We start from the raw sequence: 18,466 nt of genomic DNA, 5'->3' as shown, positions 1-18,466 counted from the left end.
TTGGTGTTCTCTGGCAAATGCCAAACGCCCTGCACGGTGTTGGGCTGTAAGAACAACCCCCACCTGTGGACGTCGAGCCCTCATGCCACCCTCATGGAGTCTGTTTCTGACCGTTTGAGCAGACACATGCACATTTGTGGCTTGCTGGAGGTCATTTTGCAGGGCGCTGGCAGTGTACCTCCTTGCACAAAGGCGGAGATAGCGGTCCTGCTGCTGGGTTGTTGCCCTCCTACGGCCTCCTCCACGTCTCCTGATGTACTGGCCTGTCTCCTGGTAGCGCCTCCATACTCTGGACACTACGCTGACAGACACAGCAAACCTTTTTGCCACAGCTCGCATTGATGTGCCATCCTGGATGAACTGCACTACCTGAGCCACTTGTGTGGGTTGTAGACTCCGTCTCATGCTACCACTAGAGTGAGAGCACCGCCAGCATTCAAAAGTGACCAAAACATCAGCCAGGAAGCATAGGTACTGAGAAGTGGTCTGTGGTCACCACCTGCAGAATCACTCATTTTTGGGGGGTGTCTTGCTAATTGCCTATAATTTCCACCTTTTGTCTATTCCATTTGCACAACAGCGTGTTAAATTTATTGTCAATCAGTGTTGCTTCCTAAGTGGACAGTTTGATTTCACAGAAGTGTGATTCACTTGGAGTTACATTGTGTTGTTTAAGTGTTCCCTTTATTTTTTTGAGCAGTGTATATATATAGTACGTATATGTGTGTGTGTGTGTTTCACTGGTGAAATATATATATATACTAAGCTGCCCTTTGGAAATGGAGTCATTCTGTTTGGCTCTAAGACCTCAGGTCACACCAAGGAGAACTACTGTATCCAAAATGGATGGGGCCAACCTTCCTGCCATCCAGGCCTATGACTTTTTCCACATTTTGTTGTTACAGCCTGAATTTACAATGGATTCAATTGAGATTTTGTGTCACTGGCCTACACACCCATATTGTCAAAGTGGATCTTTTGGGGAAATGTTTAGAAATCAATTAAAAATGAAAAGCTGAAATGTATTCAACCTCTCTGTTATGGCAAGCCTAAATATACTACATGACCAAAAGTATATGGACACCTGCTCGTCTCATTCCATACTCATGGCCATTAATATGGAGTTGGTCCCCCCTTTGCTGCTCTAACAGCCTCAACAATTCTGGGAAGACTTTCCACTAGATGTTGGAACACTGCTGCTGGGACATGCTTCCATTCAGCCACAAGAGCATTAATGAGGTCGGGCACTGATGTTGGGGCGATTAGGCCTGGCTCGCAGTCGGCATTCCAATTCATACCAAAGGTGTTTGATGGGGTTGAGGTCAGGGCTCTGTGCAGGCCAGTCAGATTCTTCAACACCGACCTTGACAGACCATTTCTGTATGGACCTTGCTTTCTGCACGGGAACATTGTCATGCTGAAACAGGAAAGGGCCTTCCCCAAACTGTTGCCACAAAATTAGAAGCACAGAATGATCTAGAATGTCATTGTATGCTGTAGAGTTAAGATTTCCCTTCACTGGAACTAAGGGGCCTGAACCATGAAAAACAACCCCAGACCATTATTCCTCGTTCACCAAACATTATAGTCGGCACTATGCATTCAGGCAGATAGCGTTCTCCTGGCATCCGCCAAGTCCAGATTCGTCCGTTGGACTGCCAGATGGTGAAGTGTGATTCATCACTCCAGAGAACGCATTTCCACTTTTTCAGAGTCCGATGGCAGAGAGCCTTACACCACTCCAGCCAATGCTTGGCATTGCGCATGGGGATCTTAGGCTTGTGTGCGGCTGTTTATCTGTGGAGATTGCATGGCTGTGTGCTCGATTTTATACACCTGTCAGCAACGGGTGTGGCTGAAATAGCCGAATCGCATAATTGGAAGGGGTGGCCACATACTTTTGTATATATAGTGTAAGTTCAGGAGTAAAAATGTGCTTAATAAGTGGCATGGACTCTCTCTGTGTGCCATAATAATGTTTAACATGATCTCTGTACCCCACACATACAATTATCCCTCAGTCGACCAGTGAATTTCAAACACAAAGACCAGGGACGTTTTCCAATGCCTCGCAAAGAAGAGTAGCTATTGGAACATGGGTAAAAAAAGAAAAAGCAGACATTGAATATCCCTTTGAGTGGTGAAGTTATTAATTACACTTTGGATGGTGTATCAATACACCCAGTCACTACAAAGATACAGGCGTCCTTCCTAACTCAGTTGCCGGAGAGGAAGGAAACCGCTCAGGGATTTCACCATGAGGCCAATGGGGATTTAAAACAGTTTAAAGGCTGTGATAGGAGAAAACTGAGGATGGATCAACAACATTTTAGTTACTTCACAATAATTGACAGAGTTAAAAGAAGGAAGCCTGTACATCCTGTCCAATGGCAGGACAGAACAGCTACGTCTGGTAAGATGAGGGGTGGGGGTGTGTGTCTTTGTCAATAACAGCTGGTGCGCGATGTCTAATATTAAGTTAGTCTCGAGGTATTGCTCACCTAAGGTAGAGTACCTTATCTATACTTTTCGTAGCTGTCTATTTACTGCACTCAACAAGCTGTATAGGGCCATAAACAAACAAGAAAATGCTCATCCAGAAGCGGCGCTCCTAGTGGCTGGGGACTTTAATGCAGGCAAACTTAAATAATTTTACCTCATTTCTACCAGCATGTCACATGTGCAACCAGAGGAAAAAAACTCTAGACCACCTTTACTCCACACACAGAGACACATACAAAGCTCTCCCTCGCCCTCCATTTGGAAAATCTGACCATAATTATATCCTCCTGATTCCTGCTTACAAGCAAAAACTAAAGCAGGAAGTACCAGTGACTAGCTCAATACGGAAGTGGTCAGATGACGAGGATGCTACGCTACAGGACTGTTTGGCTAGCACAGACTGGAATATGTTCCGGGGTTCATCCAATGGCAGTCACAAGTATATCACCTCAGTCAACGGCTTCATCAATAAATAAATCTACGAAACGACGTCCCCACAGTGACCGTACGCACATATCCCAACCAGAAGCCATGGATTACAGGCAACCTCCGCACTGAGCTAAAGGCTAGAGCTGTAGCTTTCAAGAAGCAGGGCACTAATCCAGACACTTATAAGAAATCCAACTATGCCCTCAGACGAACGATCAAACAGGCAAAGCGTCAATACAGGACTAAGATCGAATCCTACTGCACCTGCTCTGTTGCTCAGCAGATGTGGCCCGGGCTTGCAAACTATTACTGACTACAAAGGGAAACTCAGCCGCGAGCTGCCCAGTGACGTGAGCCTACCAGATGGGCTAAATGCTTTATATGCTTGCTACGAGGCAAGCAACACTGAAGCGTGCATGAGAGCACCAGCTGTTCCGGATGACTGTGTGAACACGCTCCCCGTTGCCGATGTGAGCAAGACCTTTAAACAGGTCAACATTCACAAGGCCGCGGGGCCAGATGGATTACCAGGACATGTACTCAGAGCATGCATGGACCAACTGGCAAGTGTCTTCACTGATATTTTCAACCTCTCCCTGAGTGAGTCTGTAATACCTACATGTTTTAAGCAGACCACCATTGTCCCTGTGCCCAAGAAACCTGCCTAAATGACTACCGCCCCGTAGCACTCACGTCAGTAGCAATGAAGTGCTTTGAAAGACTGGTCATGGCTCACATCAACACCATCCTCCCAGAAACCCTAGACCCTAGTTCGCATACTGCCCCAACCGATCCACATATGACGCAATCTCCACACTGCCCTTTCCCACCTGGACAAAAGGAACACCTATGTGAGAATGCTGTTCATTGACTACAGCTCAGCGTTCAACACCATAGTGCCCACAAAGCTCATCGCTAAGCTAAGGAATTTGGGACTAAACACCTCCCTCTGTAACTGGATCCTGGAATTCCTGACGGGCTGCCCCCAGGTGGTAAGAGTAAGCACCAACACATCTGCCACGCTCATCCTCAACACAGGGTTCCCTCAGGGGTGCGTGCTTAGTCCCCTCCTGTACTCCCTGTTCACCCACGACTGCATGGCCAAGCACGACTCCAACAACATCATTAAGTTTGCTTATGACACAACGGGGGTAGGCCTGATCACCGACAACAATGAGACAGCCTATAGGGTATGTCAGAGACCTGGCAGTGTGGTGCCAGGACAACAACCTCTCCCTCAACGTGAGCAAGACAAAGAAGATAATTGTGGACTACAGGAAAAGGAAGGCCGAACACGCCCCCATTCACATCGATGGGGCTGTAGTGGAGCGGGTTGAGAGTTTCAAGTTAATTTGTGTCCACATTCCCAACAAACTATCATGGTCCAAACACACAGAGAAAGTCGTGAAGATGGCACGACAACATCTTTTCCACCTGAGGAGACTGAAAAGATTTGTCATGGGTCCCCAGATCCTCTAAAAGTTTTACAGCTGCACCATCAAGAGCATCCTGGCCGGTTGCATCAACGCCTGGTATGGCAACTGCTCAGCATCTGACCGCACGGTGCTACAGAGGGTAGTGCGTGCAGCCCAGTACATCACTGGGGCCAACCTTCCTGCCATCCAGGACCTATATACTAGGCGGTGTCAGAGGAAGGCTCAAAAAATGGCATGGCAATCGATATCGGAACACCATGTCTAGGTCCAAATGGCTCCTTAACAGCTTCTATCCCCAAGCCAAAAGACTGCTGAACAATTAATCAAATGGCCACCGATATTATTTGCATTGACACTGCTGCTACTCGCTATTTATTATCTATGCATAGTCACTTCACCCTGACCTACATGTAAAAATTACCTTGACTAACCTCTACCCCCGCACACTGACGCGGTACTGGTACCCCCTGTATATAGCCTCATTATTTTTATCTTATTGTGTTATTTTTTTAAACTTTAGTTTATTTAGTAAATCTTTTCTTAACTCTATTTTCTTTAAACTACATAATTGGTTAAGGGCTTGTAAGTAAACATTTCACGGTAAGTTATACACCTGTTGTATTCGGCGCATGTGACAAATAAAATGGGATTTGATTTGAGTACAAAATATTCCAAAACATGCATTCTGTTTGCAACAACGCACAAATGTAATACTGCAAAGAATGTGGAAAAGCAAAGAACTTTTTTTTTTGCGTCACACACTGGGAGATTAATTCACCTTTCAGCAGGACGATAACCTAAAACACAAGGCCAGATATAAACTGGAATTGCTTACCAAGATGCCATTGTATGTTCCTGAGTGGCCTAGTTACAATTTTGACTTATATCGGTGTAACAGTCGTCCTCCTCCTCTTTGGAAGAAGAGGAGGAGTAGGGATTGGACCAAAGCGCAGCGTGGTAGTTTGACATAATGATGTTTATTAACGTAAAGACGAAAACCGAAAACACTTCAACAAACTACAAAAATAACAAACGAACGTAGACAGACCTGAACTATGAGAACTTACATATAACACGAAGAACGCACGAACGAACAGGTACAGACTACAACAAACGAACGAACAACGAAACAGTCCCGTGTGGTGCAACATACACAGACACGGAAGACAACCACCCACCACAAACAATGTGAAACAACCTACCTATATATGGTTCTCAATCAGAGGAAAACGTAAACCACCTGCCTCTGATTGAGAGCCATACAAGGTCAATTAACACTGACACTTAACATAGATACACAAAACATAGAATGCCCACCCCAACTCACGTCCTGACCAACTAAACGCATACAAAAATAACAGAAAACAGGTCAGGAACGTGACAATCGGCTTGAAAATCTATGGCAAGACTTAAAATGGCTGTCTAGCAATGATCAACAACCAACTTGACAGAGCTTGAAGAATTTTAAAAAGAATAATGTGCAAATATTGTACAATACAGGTGTGCAAAGCTCTTACAGACTTACCCAGAAAGACTCACAGCAGTAATTGCTGCCAAAGGTGATTCTAACATGTATTGACTCAGTGGTGTGAATACTTATGTAAATTAGATATTTCTGTATTTCATTTTCAATAAATGTGGAAATATTTCTAAAAACATGTTTTCACTTCGTCATTATGGCATATTGTGTGTAGATATAGGGGAGAAAAATCTTAATCCACTTTGAATTCAGGCTGTAACACAACACAATGTGGAAAAGGTCAAAGGTTATGCATACTTTCTAAAGGCACTGCAGCTGTAGTTTATGGTTCCCTGAGGTCCTATGGTTCAGAGAGAGGTGCTAGGGAGGAGAAGACAGTGAAAACACACACATAAAATACATGAATGTTTGTGTTAACTAGAAGGTCTATAGTATTTTCCATAGGCCTACAACTTAGACTGATGTTATCATTTTGCCAAAAATAAAAGTAGAGCCTCCTGGCAAGAAGCTAAAAGAATTTAGGGGGAGAATGCATAGGGCGTTGGCTTAGCACAGTTTAACGGACCCACACAAGGTCCGAGCGAGGATTTATAGCACTGTGTGTTGTTTTATAGCACCATTAAATGCTCCAGGGGTAATTCCGTTAGCATTTTGGCATGTTTTTCTAGATTTAGAACATAAAATAACATTTATAAAGCAAACATTATCCCTTAGGTCTAGCACAGCAAATACTTCCATTGTTTCATCACATGTTGCAGAACAGTGATTAAAACGTTTGTTCAGTGACTGAGTTGACAAGGCAAATAAAATACAATTTATTTTTTCTCATCCTTGGTAAACAACAGCCCTTCCCAATAATGCAAAGACAAAGAAAGTTGAGAAATAATAGAAAAGTAAATGCTTTTTTTGAGTTTCCCAGGAAAAAAATCTTATGGAAATGAGTAATAATGTTGCAAAAACTAAATTTTAAGCTAAAATAATGCAACAAAATCCTTGTTTTTATGATAAAAGTTTCCCTTCCAGACAAGGATTGTCCAGAATCTCTGAGCATATTTCTTGCTATTCTATACATTTTTCCATGAGACAGAATTTTAATAGAATTTTAAGAATTTTTACTTTCAATAATATATATCTTGGGGGGCTCCGGAGTTCGGGCTGCGGGGGTGTGTGCTAGACCAGTGGCATAGTGTGAAAATAATGAACGAGAACGAGGAAGTAGCGCTTATGGGATGGGGAGTTCACAATAACAGCTGGCATTGAATGACAGTCACTGGGAGAGAGAGAGAGAGAGGGAGAGAGAGGCATCTACACTGTGCGACGCAGCGATCGATACGAGAGACTACACCGGAGTTACCCAACGTGCAGAGAGTAGACCCTTGTCCACATCAGCTCGCCACCATGGGGATATCACCGTCCAGCCTCCTGGATGAAAGTAAATCCAACTACATAAGAGGTAAAGGACGCTTTTTCAAATGAATATGTGAGCTCTTACCTTTCGCTCCACTATAGACGCGTTAGCGCGGTAAACATTTACTGGAGACGGCAAGCTTATGGTACGATTATGCCACTCTGTTTTCCATTGACAAAATTTGACAAAGCAATTTATTAAACTTTTTTTTACTTCACGATTCACACTGTCACACTGACACTTGAGGTGACCCTAGTCTACCGTGTAAAATGAGCAAATAAAAAATTGCATTGTCAATGTCATCTGAGAAAGATCTCACATTAAAAAAATGGATGGAATGTAGGATCATAACTACACTGTCTGGTGTTAGGATCATCCTGGATCATAACTACACTGTCTGGTGTTAGGATCATCCTGGATCATAACTACACTGTCTGGTGTTAGGATCATCCTGGATCATAACTACACTGTCTGGTGTTAGGATCATCCTGGATCATAACTACGCTGTCTGGTGTTAGGATCATCCTGGATCATAACTACACTGTCTGGTGTTAGGATCATCCTGGATCATAACTACACTGTCTGGTGTTAGGATCATCCTGGATCATAACTACACTGTCTGGTGTTAGGATCATCCTGGATCATAACTACACTGTCTGGTGTTAGGATTATCCTGGATCATAACTACACTGTCTGGTGTTAGGATCATCCTGGATCATAACTACGCTGTCTGGTGTTAGGATCATCCTGGATCATAACTACACTGTCTGGTGTTAGGATCATCCTGGATCATAACTACGCTGTCTGGTGTTAGGATCATCCTGGATCATAACTACGCTGTCTGGTGTTAGGATCATCCTGGATTATAACTACGCTGTCCGGTCGATGTGGCTCTAGCCTGCATCATGTTATATCAGTAGCCTAGATATTTGACAGCAAAGACATACTTTAACTTTCATGTCATGGGAATTATCCAGTAACAGTATAGGGTCTGTCTGTCTGTCCGTCCGTCCATCCGTCCCGCCCGCCCGCCCGCCGTCATGTCCTGTCTGTCTGTCTGTCTGTCTGTCTGTCTGTCTGTCTGTCTGTCCAGTTGAATCTGGCAGTGCTTTATCAGGTCAGGTCAGTCCTGTCATTCTAGCCCTGCAGGCAGCTGAAAAGTGAGAAGTAGTCAAAAAAGTGCCTGGACCTGTTTTACCTTTCTACCTCTCTTCAGGTTACTGTGGTGACTATTGAGAAACATACGGGTGGGGACAGTGGACAAAGGATGATGTGTTTATCATTCATTGTGTGTGTGTGTGTGTGTGTGTGTGTGTGTGTGTGTGTGTGTGTGTGTGTGTGTGTGTGTGTGTGTGTGTGTGTGTGTGTGTGTGTGTGTGTGTGTGTGTGTGTGTGTGTGTGTGTGTGTGTGTGTGTGTGTGTTTGGCGGAAGGTGCTAATGGAAAGTGCTTAGACATGTCATTCTCAACCATTAACAATCATCCGATATTAATAATTACACTGTCCAAAGCGATATGCATCTTTTCATTGTGATAACGTTCCTTACTCCTCCAACAAAAGCCTCAGTGGCCAAATTTGGGTGGCAGTGGCACAGACAGGGTTTGTTGTTTGAGCTAGTGATGCCATTACCATGAATGTGGGTGTGTGGGTTCCACCCTGTTGTGAGTGTGTCTGTATGATAATACATGATTCACTCTAGAAGAAAAAGAAACACACACCTATTTAGGCGAGGTGCTGGCTAGCGGAGTAAAAAACTTGAAAATAAAGAAGAGCCGCACACTCTAGGAGCTCAGATGCAAAAATGTAATTACCAACGTTTCAACAGCCAAGCTGTCTTCATCAGGGTATAATCACAAACACTGCGGGATGACTCGTTTATATAGTGTCAAAAGACACACAGGTGTCTGTAATTATGGCCAAGAGTGGCCTAATAACATTGGTTAATTCTCAAATATTAAGCTAAGCTTATTAAATATCGGTGATACTATCAAGAGCAGTGTGCGGTTTCCTTTTTCCTTCATCTTTACCAATTGTTGCCATGCACCTGCAAATAAGATTGCTCAGATGTGCGAGTGCCTTTTGAATTTTGTAATTCTCAAATATTAAAATGGCATATAAAGAACAGCATACAAAAAACAAATGGATAGCATACGATCATAGATTCATTTTAGACTACACAAGCTTACAAACAATTACCATGGCAAAGTCACAATAATCACAAGAATGGCTTCAGATCAAAGTCTACGTTGAGACCGAAGGGAGCAAGGGTCTTTAAGTTAAAGATCCAGACAGCCTCTCGTTTTAACAATAAATTATCAAGGTCACCCCCTCTCCTAGGGAGGGTGACATGTTCGATGTTTAATTCACTAACAGACAACCCTACCCGATAGCTTCTCTCATTACTAAGTGTCATCATTACCCTTCTCAAGAGTCTTGAAGATGTTGTATTAATTTGAATTGTCAGATGAAGTCATGAACAATATCTGAGGTAACACTATGTACAGTTACCTGACTGTCACAGAGCCGGGCTCCCTCCAGAACATAACTGACTTCTGAATTACTGCAATGTATGTGATCCATGATATCAATATACATGAACAATCATCACTGACAATGGACACTGAATCAGTCAGAGAGCATATGCTGCTGCTGCCTATGAAAAGCACTGAGTCAAATGAAAACCATATCCTTGGGCCACTTGAGCTGGCGTGTGATTGGCCTGTAAACTCTAGAGCTTCATGGTCCTCTGAGCTCAGGACACAAAACATGTAAACATGACGAATAGCACAGAAATACAGGATACATTATTGTTAGAGATTTTGCTTTTTCAGGAAGTACATTTTTTTTAGCAGGCATTTTTTCTCTTTGATTGAATAGTCAGCTTGCCATTCTTCTGCTGTTGCCAGTTTCCCCCAGCTGGAATGACACAATCTCTGAGATATTCAAACGCTTGGCTCAAGCTAGAGTGTTTCTGCAGAGACTAAGCAGCGCTGCTAGCGAGCCCACCTGTTGTTTATTCAGGCTTGTTGACTGAGTGGTCAGCACTGTGTATTAAACAAAGAAAGACAAATCAACTCACATACAAACATTGATCCATCAAGCTTCCAGTTTGAATGGCAAAGAGTTTCTGCACGATGTCTGACTATTGAATTGTGTGATGGTATGGTTGAGTTCCGTGTGCAGTAGAAACTGTGGTTGTTATAAGTGAAAGTGGCTGTTTTTATCTGACAGAACCAAGCCAAACTACAATGACGCAGTAAATCCTCTTCTATGGGGCAACACATAAAAGGGATGTCGGCTGGTATGACATCACCTGAAGAAAATGTATGTTTTCCACACAGGCAAGCTGTGTTTTTGTTAGCATGATGCCACTGTGTGGTACTGCCAAAGATTTTTAGAACTATACCAAGATAGACCACAGCCTGTCGTTTCAAATGGAAACAAATGAGTCATAGTGGGCAGAACATACAAGGAGGTGGGCAGAGCCAAGCACAAGATAGCGAGATCCTATTGGCGCATTCTAGCACATATTTGCATATTACCATTACGGAATGCCTACTCTGTGAATTGCGCTTGTGCAATAGCTAAATTCGCCTTTTCATTCCTTCTAAACAATGCAATTTTTTGAAACTTTGGAAAAGGGTAATGTTGATTCAGTTTTGGAAACAGAAAACTGTATTGAGATCAAATGTTTTATTGATGAGAAAATTTGCAGAATGTCAGCCAAAATCCATCTGCTTCCATCTTCTCCCACTGCCGGCCACTGGGCTTTCTGTGGAAACGCCAAGCCGATGCTTCAAATTTATACATCTGGTGAACTATCTGTCTCATTGTTCTGTCTGTGGTGCTGCTACAACACTAGACACATTCCCATGATCAATGCCCAGGTTTAGGTCAGTTAGTACTTTGAATGACAGTGACTAGTTGTTAGAAGTTGTTTTGAGTCATGGTTCATAAAACGCTATGTTACAGCTTCAACCCCAGACCTCCGTAATACTGCAGGACCAGGTTATGATAGTTAACCTATGGCAGTAACAGTTCTTGTGGTATCAAGTTGTGTTACACACACATACAGTACAATACATAACGCACACACAGGCAGTGGACGGGATTGCACAACGTCCTAGTCATTTCTTATATTAAACAGTGTAGATTTTTTCCATGGGGAAATATTGGACTTGCTTCTGACAGTCCATCAATATCGATGATGACGTTATATTGTTATAACACTCATGAATCCCAGCATCCACAGGCACACACACTACTACCGCCGAAGAAGCCTGTAGGGAAAGCATGTTCCTATCACATCACTGAGGTCACCAGCCAGTAAAGCAGCACAGACTCAGTTTGTGTGTGTGTGTGTGTGTGTGTGTGTGTGTGTGTGTGTGTGTGTGTGTGTGTGTGTGTGTGTGTGTGTGTGTGTGTGTGTGTGTGTGTGTGTGTGTGTGTGTGTGTGTGTGTGTGTGTGTGTGTGTGTGTGTGTGTGTGTATGTGTGTGTGTGTCCGTGTGTCCGTGTGTCCGTGTGTGTGTGTGTGTGTGTGTGTGTGTGTGCCGATGCTCTGCAAATTGAACCAAACCCACATCCCCCCCAAAAAAACTCCCTCTAAAAATTAAAATAATCTCATCTGAACACAAAACCCTTTTCACCGTGACAACACCTACTCCACAGAACTAGGTTGAAGAAGCTCCTTTACATAATGGGGTGATGAATGGGGTTGTGGATGGGTGATGTAATGGTATAGCCTGTTGAGCTTGCCATCCAACAGCACAACACCATTAACACACAGGTGTAACCTCCTGCCTATGACCCTGCTCTGGGTCGGTCTGCTGATTGCTGAGCGCTCAATATTTAAAACCACTACCAACATTTGTTTATTAGTATTTTCCCTTTCAAAGCACAGCAGACAAGGCTGTTAGCAGCCAGCAGGGGGGAGTGACTAGAAGACTGTCTCGTTGACACACACCAACACACACTACTTCAGAGGCTGAACATATGGTCTTTAGAACGCTGCTCACATAATGACTGGAAACGACGTGACATAAACATGAACTTTTACTGCTTGTGACCTGAATGGCAAGTAGGCCTGGCTATCAGCATCTTTACACTCTGGTCTACAGAGAATGGCTTTATAGATAGGTTGTATGGATCATGTGTTGGAGGATGTTAAAGACATGCTCCGGAACTTTGGTGACCACTAAGTCTTTTTTCAGCCTCTCTGTAACGGCTGTCCTCCTCTTCTTCATCCGAAGAGGAGCAGGGATTGAACCAAGGCGCAGTGGAGTTTGAATACATAATGAATTTATTGACAAGACGAAAAAACACGAACTTGACTATACACTAACAAAACAAATAAACGGTGTAGAACAGATCTGAACGACGAACTCACATAACACACGAGAACGCACGAACAGGGAAAAAGCCTACACATAAATGACACGTAACAAACAAACCGAAACCAGTCCCGTGTGGCGCAACGACATACACAAACACAGGAGACAATCACCCACAACGAACACTGTGACAACGCCTACCTAAATATGACTCTTAATTAGAGGAACGCCAAACACCTGCCTCTAATTAAGAGCCATACCAGGTAACCCAAAACCAACACAGAAACAGAAAACATAGAATGCCCACCCAACCTCACGTCCTGACCAACTAACACACATAACAACTAACATAAATAGGTCAGGAACGTGACATTACCCCCCCCATAAGGTGCGAACTCCGGACGCACCAGCACAAAGTCTAGGGGAGGGTCTGGGTGGGCATCTAACCACGGTGGTGGCTCAGGCTCCGGGCGAGGTCCCCACCCCACCATAATCCATCCTAGCTTCCTCCCTCTAAGAATGTCCACCCTCTTTTTACCCCCACAAAATCCTCTTAATAACATCACTAATAGGGACAGCACCGGGACAGAGAGATAGATCAAGACAGAGGGATAGATAAGAATATAGAGGTAGATCAAGATAGAGAGGGAGATAATGATAGAGGGGCAACTCCGGACTGAAAGGCAGCTCCGGACAGAGAGACAGCTCTGGACTGATGGGCAGTTCTGGGTATCTAGCCGTTTCAGGCTGAAGGGCAGCTCATGGCTGACTGACGAATCTGGACGCTCATGGCAGGCTGACGGCTCTCGACGCTCATGGCAGGCTGACGGCTCTCGACGCTCATGGCAGGCTGACGGCTCTCGACGCTCATGGCAGGCTGACGGCTCTCGACGCTCATGGCAGGCTGACGGCTCTCGACGCTCATGGCAGGCTGACGGCTCTCGACGCTCATGGCAGGCTGACGGCTCTCGACGCTCATGGCAGGCTGACGGCTCTCGACGCTCATGGCAGGCTGACGGCTCTCGACGCTCATGGCAGGCTGACGGCTCTCGACGCTCATGGCAGGCTGACGGCTCTCGACGCTCATGGCAGGCTGACGGCTCTCGACGCTCATGGCAGGCTGACGGCTCTCGACGCTCATGGCAGGCTGACGGCTCTCGACGCTCATGGCAGGCTGACGGCTCTGGCTGCTCATGGCTCTCTGACGGCTCTGGCTGCTCATGGCTCTCTGACGGCTCTGGCTGCTCATGGCTCTCTGACGGCTCTGGCTGCTCATGGCTCTCTGACGGCTCTGGCTGCTCATGGCTCTCTGGCGGCTCTGGCAGATCCTGTCTGGTTGGCGGCTCTGGCAGATCCTGTCTGGTTGGCGGCTCTGGCAGATCCTGTCTGGTTGGCGGCTCTGGCAGATCCTGTCTGGCGGGCGGCTCTGGCAGATCCTGTCTGGCGGGCGGCTCTGGCAGATCCTGTCTGGCGGGCGGCTCTGGCAGATCCTGTCTGGCGGGCGGCTCTGGCAGATCCTGTCTGGCGGGCGGCTCTGGCGGATCCTGTCTGGCGGGCGGCTCTAGCGGCTCCTGTCTGGCGGACGGCTCTAGCGGCTCCTGTCTGGCGGATGGCTCTAGCGGCTCCTGTCTGGCGGACGGCTCTGTAGGCTCATGGCAGACGGGCGGCTTTGCAGGCTCATGGCAGACGGGCGGCTTTGCAGGTTCATGGCAGACGGATGGCTCAGACGGCGCTGGGGAGACGGATGGCTCAGACGGCGCTGGGGAGACGGATGGCTCAGACGGCGCTGGGGAGACGGATGGCTCAGACGGCGCTGGGGAGACGGATGGCTCAGACGGCGCTGGGGAGACGGATGGCTCAGACGGCGCTGGGGAGACGGATGGCTCAGACGGCGCTGGGGAGACGGATGGCTCAGATGGCGCTGGGGAGACGGATGGCTCAGATGGCGCTGGGGAGACGGATGGCTCAGATGGCGCTGGGGAGACGGATGGCTCTGGATACGGCGCACTGTAGACCTGGTGCGTGGTGCCGGAACTGGAGGCACCGGGCTAAGGATAAGCACCTTCCTACTAGTGCGGGGAGCAGGGACAGGGCACACTGTATTCTCAAAGCCCACTCTATAACTGATGCGTGGTACCGGCACTGGTGACGCCGGGCTGAGGACAAGCACATCAGGATTAGTAGGGGGAGAAGATACAGTTTGTACAGGGCTCTGGAGACGCACTGGTAGCTTAGTGCGTGGGGCCGGAACTGGAGGCACCGGGCTAGATACACGCACTACAGGGAGAGTGCGTGGAGGAGGAACAGGGCTCAGGATACGCACTGGTAGCCTAGTGCGTAGTGTAGACACTGTAGGTACTAGGCTGGGGCGGGGAGGTGGCGCCGGAAATACCGGACCGTGGAGGCGTACTGGCACTCTTGAGCATTGAGCCTGCCCAACCTTACCTGGTTGAATGCTCCCGGTTGCCCGACCAGTGCGGGGAGGTGGAATAACCCCCACCGGCCTATGTAGGCGAACCGGGGAAACCATGCGTAAGGCCGGTGCCATGTATGCCGGCCCGAGGAGACGCACTGGAGACCAGACGCGTTGAGCCGGCCTCATGACACCTGGCTCAATACTCAATCTAGCCCTACCAGTGCGGGGAGGTGGAATTACCCGCACTGGGCTATGCACTCGTACAGGAGACACCGTGCGCTCTACTGCGTAACACGGCGCCTGCCCGTACTCCCGCTCTCCACGGTAAGCCTGGGAAGTGGGCGCAGGTCTCCTACCTGCCCTTGGCCCACTACCTCCTAGCCCCCCCCAAGAAATTTTTGGGAATTACTTACGGGCTTTTTTGGCTTCCGTGCCAGACGCGTTCCCTCATAGCTCCGGTTCCTCTCCCCGGTAGCCTCTGCTCTCCTCAGTGCCTCCACCTGTTCCCATGGGAGGCGATCCCTACCAGCCAGGATCTCCTCCCAAGTGTAGCAACCCTTTCCGTCCAATACATCGTCCCATGTCCATTGCTCCTTCTTCTCCTGTCCCTCTCTCCGTTGACTCCGCTGCTTGGCTCTGGTATGGTGGGTGATTCTGTAACGGCTGTCCTCCTCTTCTTCATCCGAAGAGGAGCAGGGATTGAACCAAGGCGCAGTGGAGTTTGAATACATAATGAATTTATTGACAAGACGAAAAAACACGAACTTGACTATACACTAACAAAACAAATAAACGGTGTAGAACAGATCTGAACGACGAACTCACATAACACACGAGAACGCACGAACAGGGAAAAAGCCTACACATAAATGACACGTAACAAACAAACCGAAACCAGTCCCGTGTGGCGCAACGACATACACAAACACAGGAGACAATCACCCACAACGAACACTGTGACAACGCCTACCTAAATATGACTCTTAATTAGAGGAACGCCAAACACCTGCCTCTAATTAAGAGCCATACCAGGTAACCCAAAACCAACACAGAAACAGAAAACATAGAATGCCCACCCAACCTCACGTCCTGACCAACTAACACACATAACAACTAACATAAATAGGTCAGGAACGTGACACTCTCGCTTTGGGCTTAAAAGTATACAGAGCACAGGAGAGCACCGGAGAGGTGTCATATAGGTGTCATATAGGAGTCATATAGGTGTCATATAGCCTAACTCAGCTTATCCCCAAGGGGTACACATTTTGTTTTTTTGCCCGAGCACTAGACAGCTAATTCAAATAATCAACTAATCATGAAATGTTGATTATTTGATCACCTGTATAGTGCTCGGGCAAAGACCAAAACATGCACCCATTGTGCCTGAGACTGTGCTGTATGGTAAGAGTGTTCTGAGAGTGTTCTGAGAGTGTTCTGTATGGTAAGACTGTTCTGAGAGTGTTCTGAGAGTGTTCTGAGAGTGTTCTGAGAGTGTTCTGAGACTGTTCTGAGAGTGTTCTGAGACTGTTCTGAGACTGTTCTGAGAGTGTTTTGAGAGTGTTCTGAGAGTGTTCTGTGGCAGGGTGCTTCAGCACACTAAGCACTGTTTCACTGGAGAGTCCTGCTCTTCCAGCCTGCCCCAACACAAACACTACACACTCCTGAAGATTTTATCAGTTTATTTTTTTTACCTTTATTTAACTCGGCAAGTCAGTTAAGAACAAATTCTTATTTACAATGACGGCCTACACCGGCCAAACCCTCCCCTAACCCAGACGATGCTGGGCCAATTGTGTGCCGCCATATGGGATTCCCAATTATGGCCGGTTGTGATACAGCCTGGAATCGAACCAGGGTCTGTAGTGACGCCTCCAGCACTGAAATGCAGTGCCTTAGACCGCTGCTTCACTCCTGAAGACGGGTACCGCACACACCTCAAACGGGTTGACCCATCCATCCTCAGTGTAATGCAGCCAAAATAAAACTTGTTTCGAGCATGAAACAGATACTTCTTCTTCAGGTCCCCATGCATTGGCACCAGGTCAGACGGTATTATAGTAAACTTGTATTATATGTAACTCTGAGTCAGATCACTCAGTGTTACATCATTAGTTTGATACAACTTAGACAATCCGTTCATTTACACACTACTGCATCCACACAGATAAATGCACAGTCACGCACGCACGCACGCGCGCACGCACACACACACACACACAAACAAGCATCTTGAATGAAATGGGAGCAAGCAATGTTACGGGTTGGGTCATGGCTCTATGAGGAGTTGCAGGATATCCACTCTGTGAGTGCTGTAGCCAGAGGAATGTGGATATGAGGAAGGGAGACTTCAGTCTGATAAGCACTGCAGTGATCAGTGGGGAAATGGCCTTGTTAGGGCACACAGAGAGAGGAGACGGAACTACCTTCAACTAGGTTATTGTTTAACAGCGGAGACCTGAGGAAAAAACAATAATGCCTCATGGGGGGAAGTTCCACTGAAGATGTTGATCATTCTCTCTCTCTCTCTCTCTCTCTCTCTCTCTCTCTCTCTCTCTCTCTCTCTCTCTCTCTCTCTCTCTCTCTTTCTCTCTCTCTCTGTTATAGATACAGTTAAGGGAATAACACCAGATACCCTGTCCTGGATAATATTGTCTTGTGTCACACTGTTGCAAATAATGAGCTCTCAACACGTGCACTCTAATCATTTCACCATTATCCAACTTCCATTTCGTCCGGGTTGGAAGGGAATACGGGAGGAATTTCATTAATATATATTTTTTAAATCCACATTTTAGCTTAAAAGTTGATGATGCAGGACCAAGCTGAATGGATAATATGAGGCTCTGCTCTGTACTGTAGGTAGACGAGGGGTTTAGCTGTTCTGTACTGTAGGTAGACGAGGGGTTTAGCTGCTCTGTACTGTAGCAGGTAGAGGAGGGGTTTAGCTGCTCTGTACTGTAGCAGGTAGACGAGGGGTTTAGCTGCTCTGTACTGTAGCAGGTAGAGGAGGGGTTTAGCTGCTCTGTACTGTAGCAGGTAGACGAGGGGTTTAGCTGCTCTGTACTGTAGCAGGTAGACGAGGGGTTTAGCTGCTCTGTACTGTAGCAGGTAGATGAGGGGTTTAGCTGCTCTGTACTGTAGCAGGTAGACGAGGGGTTTAGCTGCTCTGTACTGTAGCAGGTAGAGGAGGGGTTTAGCTGCTCTGTACTGTAGCAGGTAGATGAGGGGTTTAGCTGTTCTGTACTGTAGGTAGATGAGGGGTTTAGCTGCTCTGTATTGTAGCAGGTAGATGAGGGGTTTAGCTGCTCTCTACTGTAGTAGGTAGATGAGGGGTTTAGCTGTTCTGTACTGTAGGTAGATGAGGGGTTTAGCTGTTCTCTACTGTAGCAGATAGATGAGGGGTTTAGCTGTTCTCTACTGTAGCAGGTAGATGAGGGGTTTAGCTGTTCTCTATTGTAGC

The 18,466-nt window shown here is 46.5% G+C and overlaps 1 protein-coding gene across 1 annotated transcript in view; it reads left to right on the top strand.

The window, feature by feature from the left end:
- The first annotated feature begins 7,093 nt into the window (after positions 1 to 7,093).
- niban1a (niban apoptosis regulator 1a) overlaps positions 7,094 to 18,466 on the top strand; it is a 33,975-nt gene continuing 22,602 nt past the window's right edge. The window contains exon 1 of the mRNA XM_055943682.1: positions 7,094 to 7,300. Coding sequence (XP_055799657.1) covers positions 7,108 to 7,300 — 193 coding nt within the window. The 5' untranslated portion in view covers positions 7,094 to 7,107. The remainder of the gene's footprint in view (positions 7,301 to 18,466) is intronic.

This window comes from Salvelinus fontinalis, chromosome 14, assembly GCF_029448725.1.
Source record: "Salvelinus fontinalis isolate EN_2023a chromosome 14, ASM2944872v1, whole genome shotgun sequence".
Taxonomy (NCBI): Eukaryota; Metazoa; Chordata; class Actinopteri; order Salmoniformes; family Salmonidae; genus Salvelinus; species Salvelinus fontinalis.
This window is presented reverse-complemented; position numbering and strand designations above follow the sequence as displayed.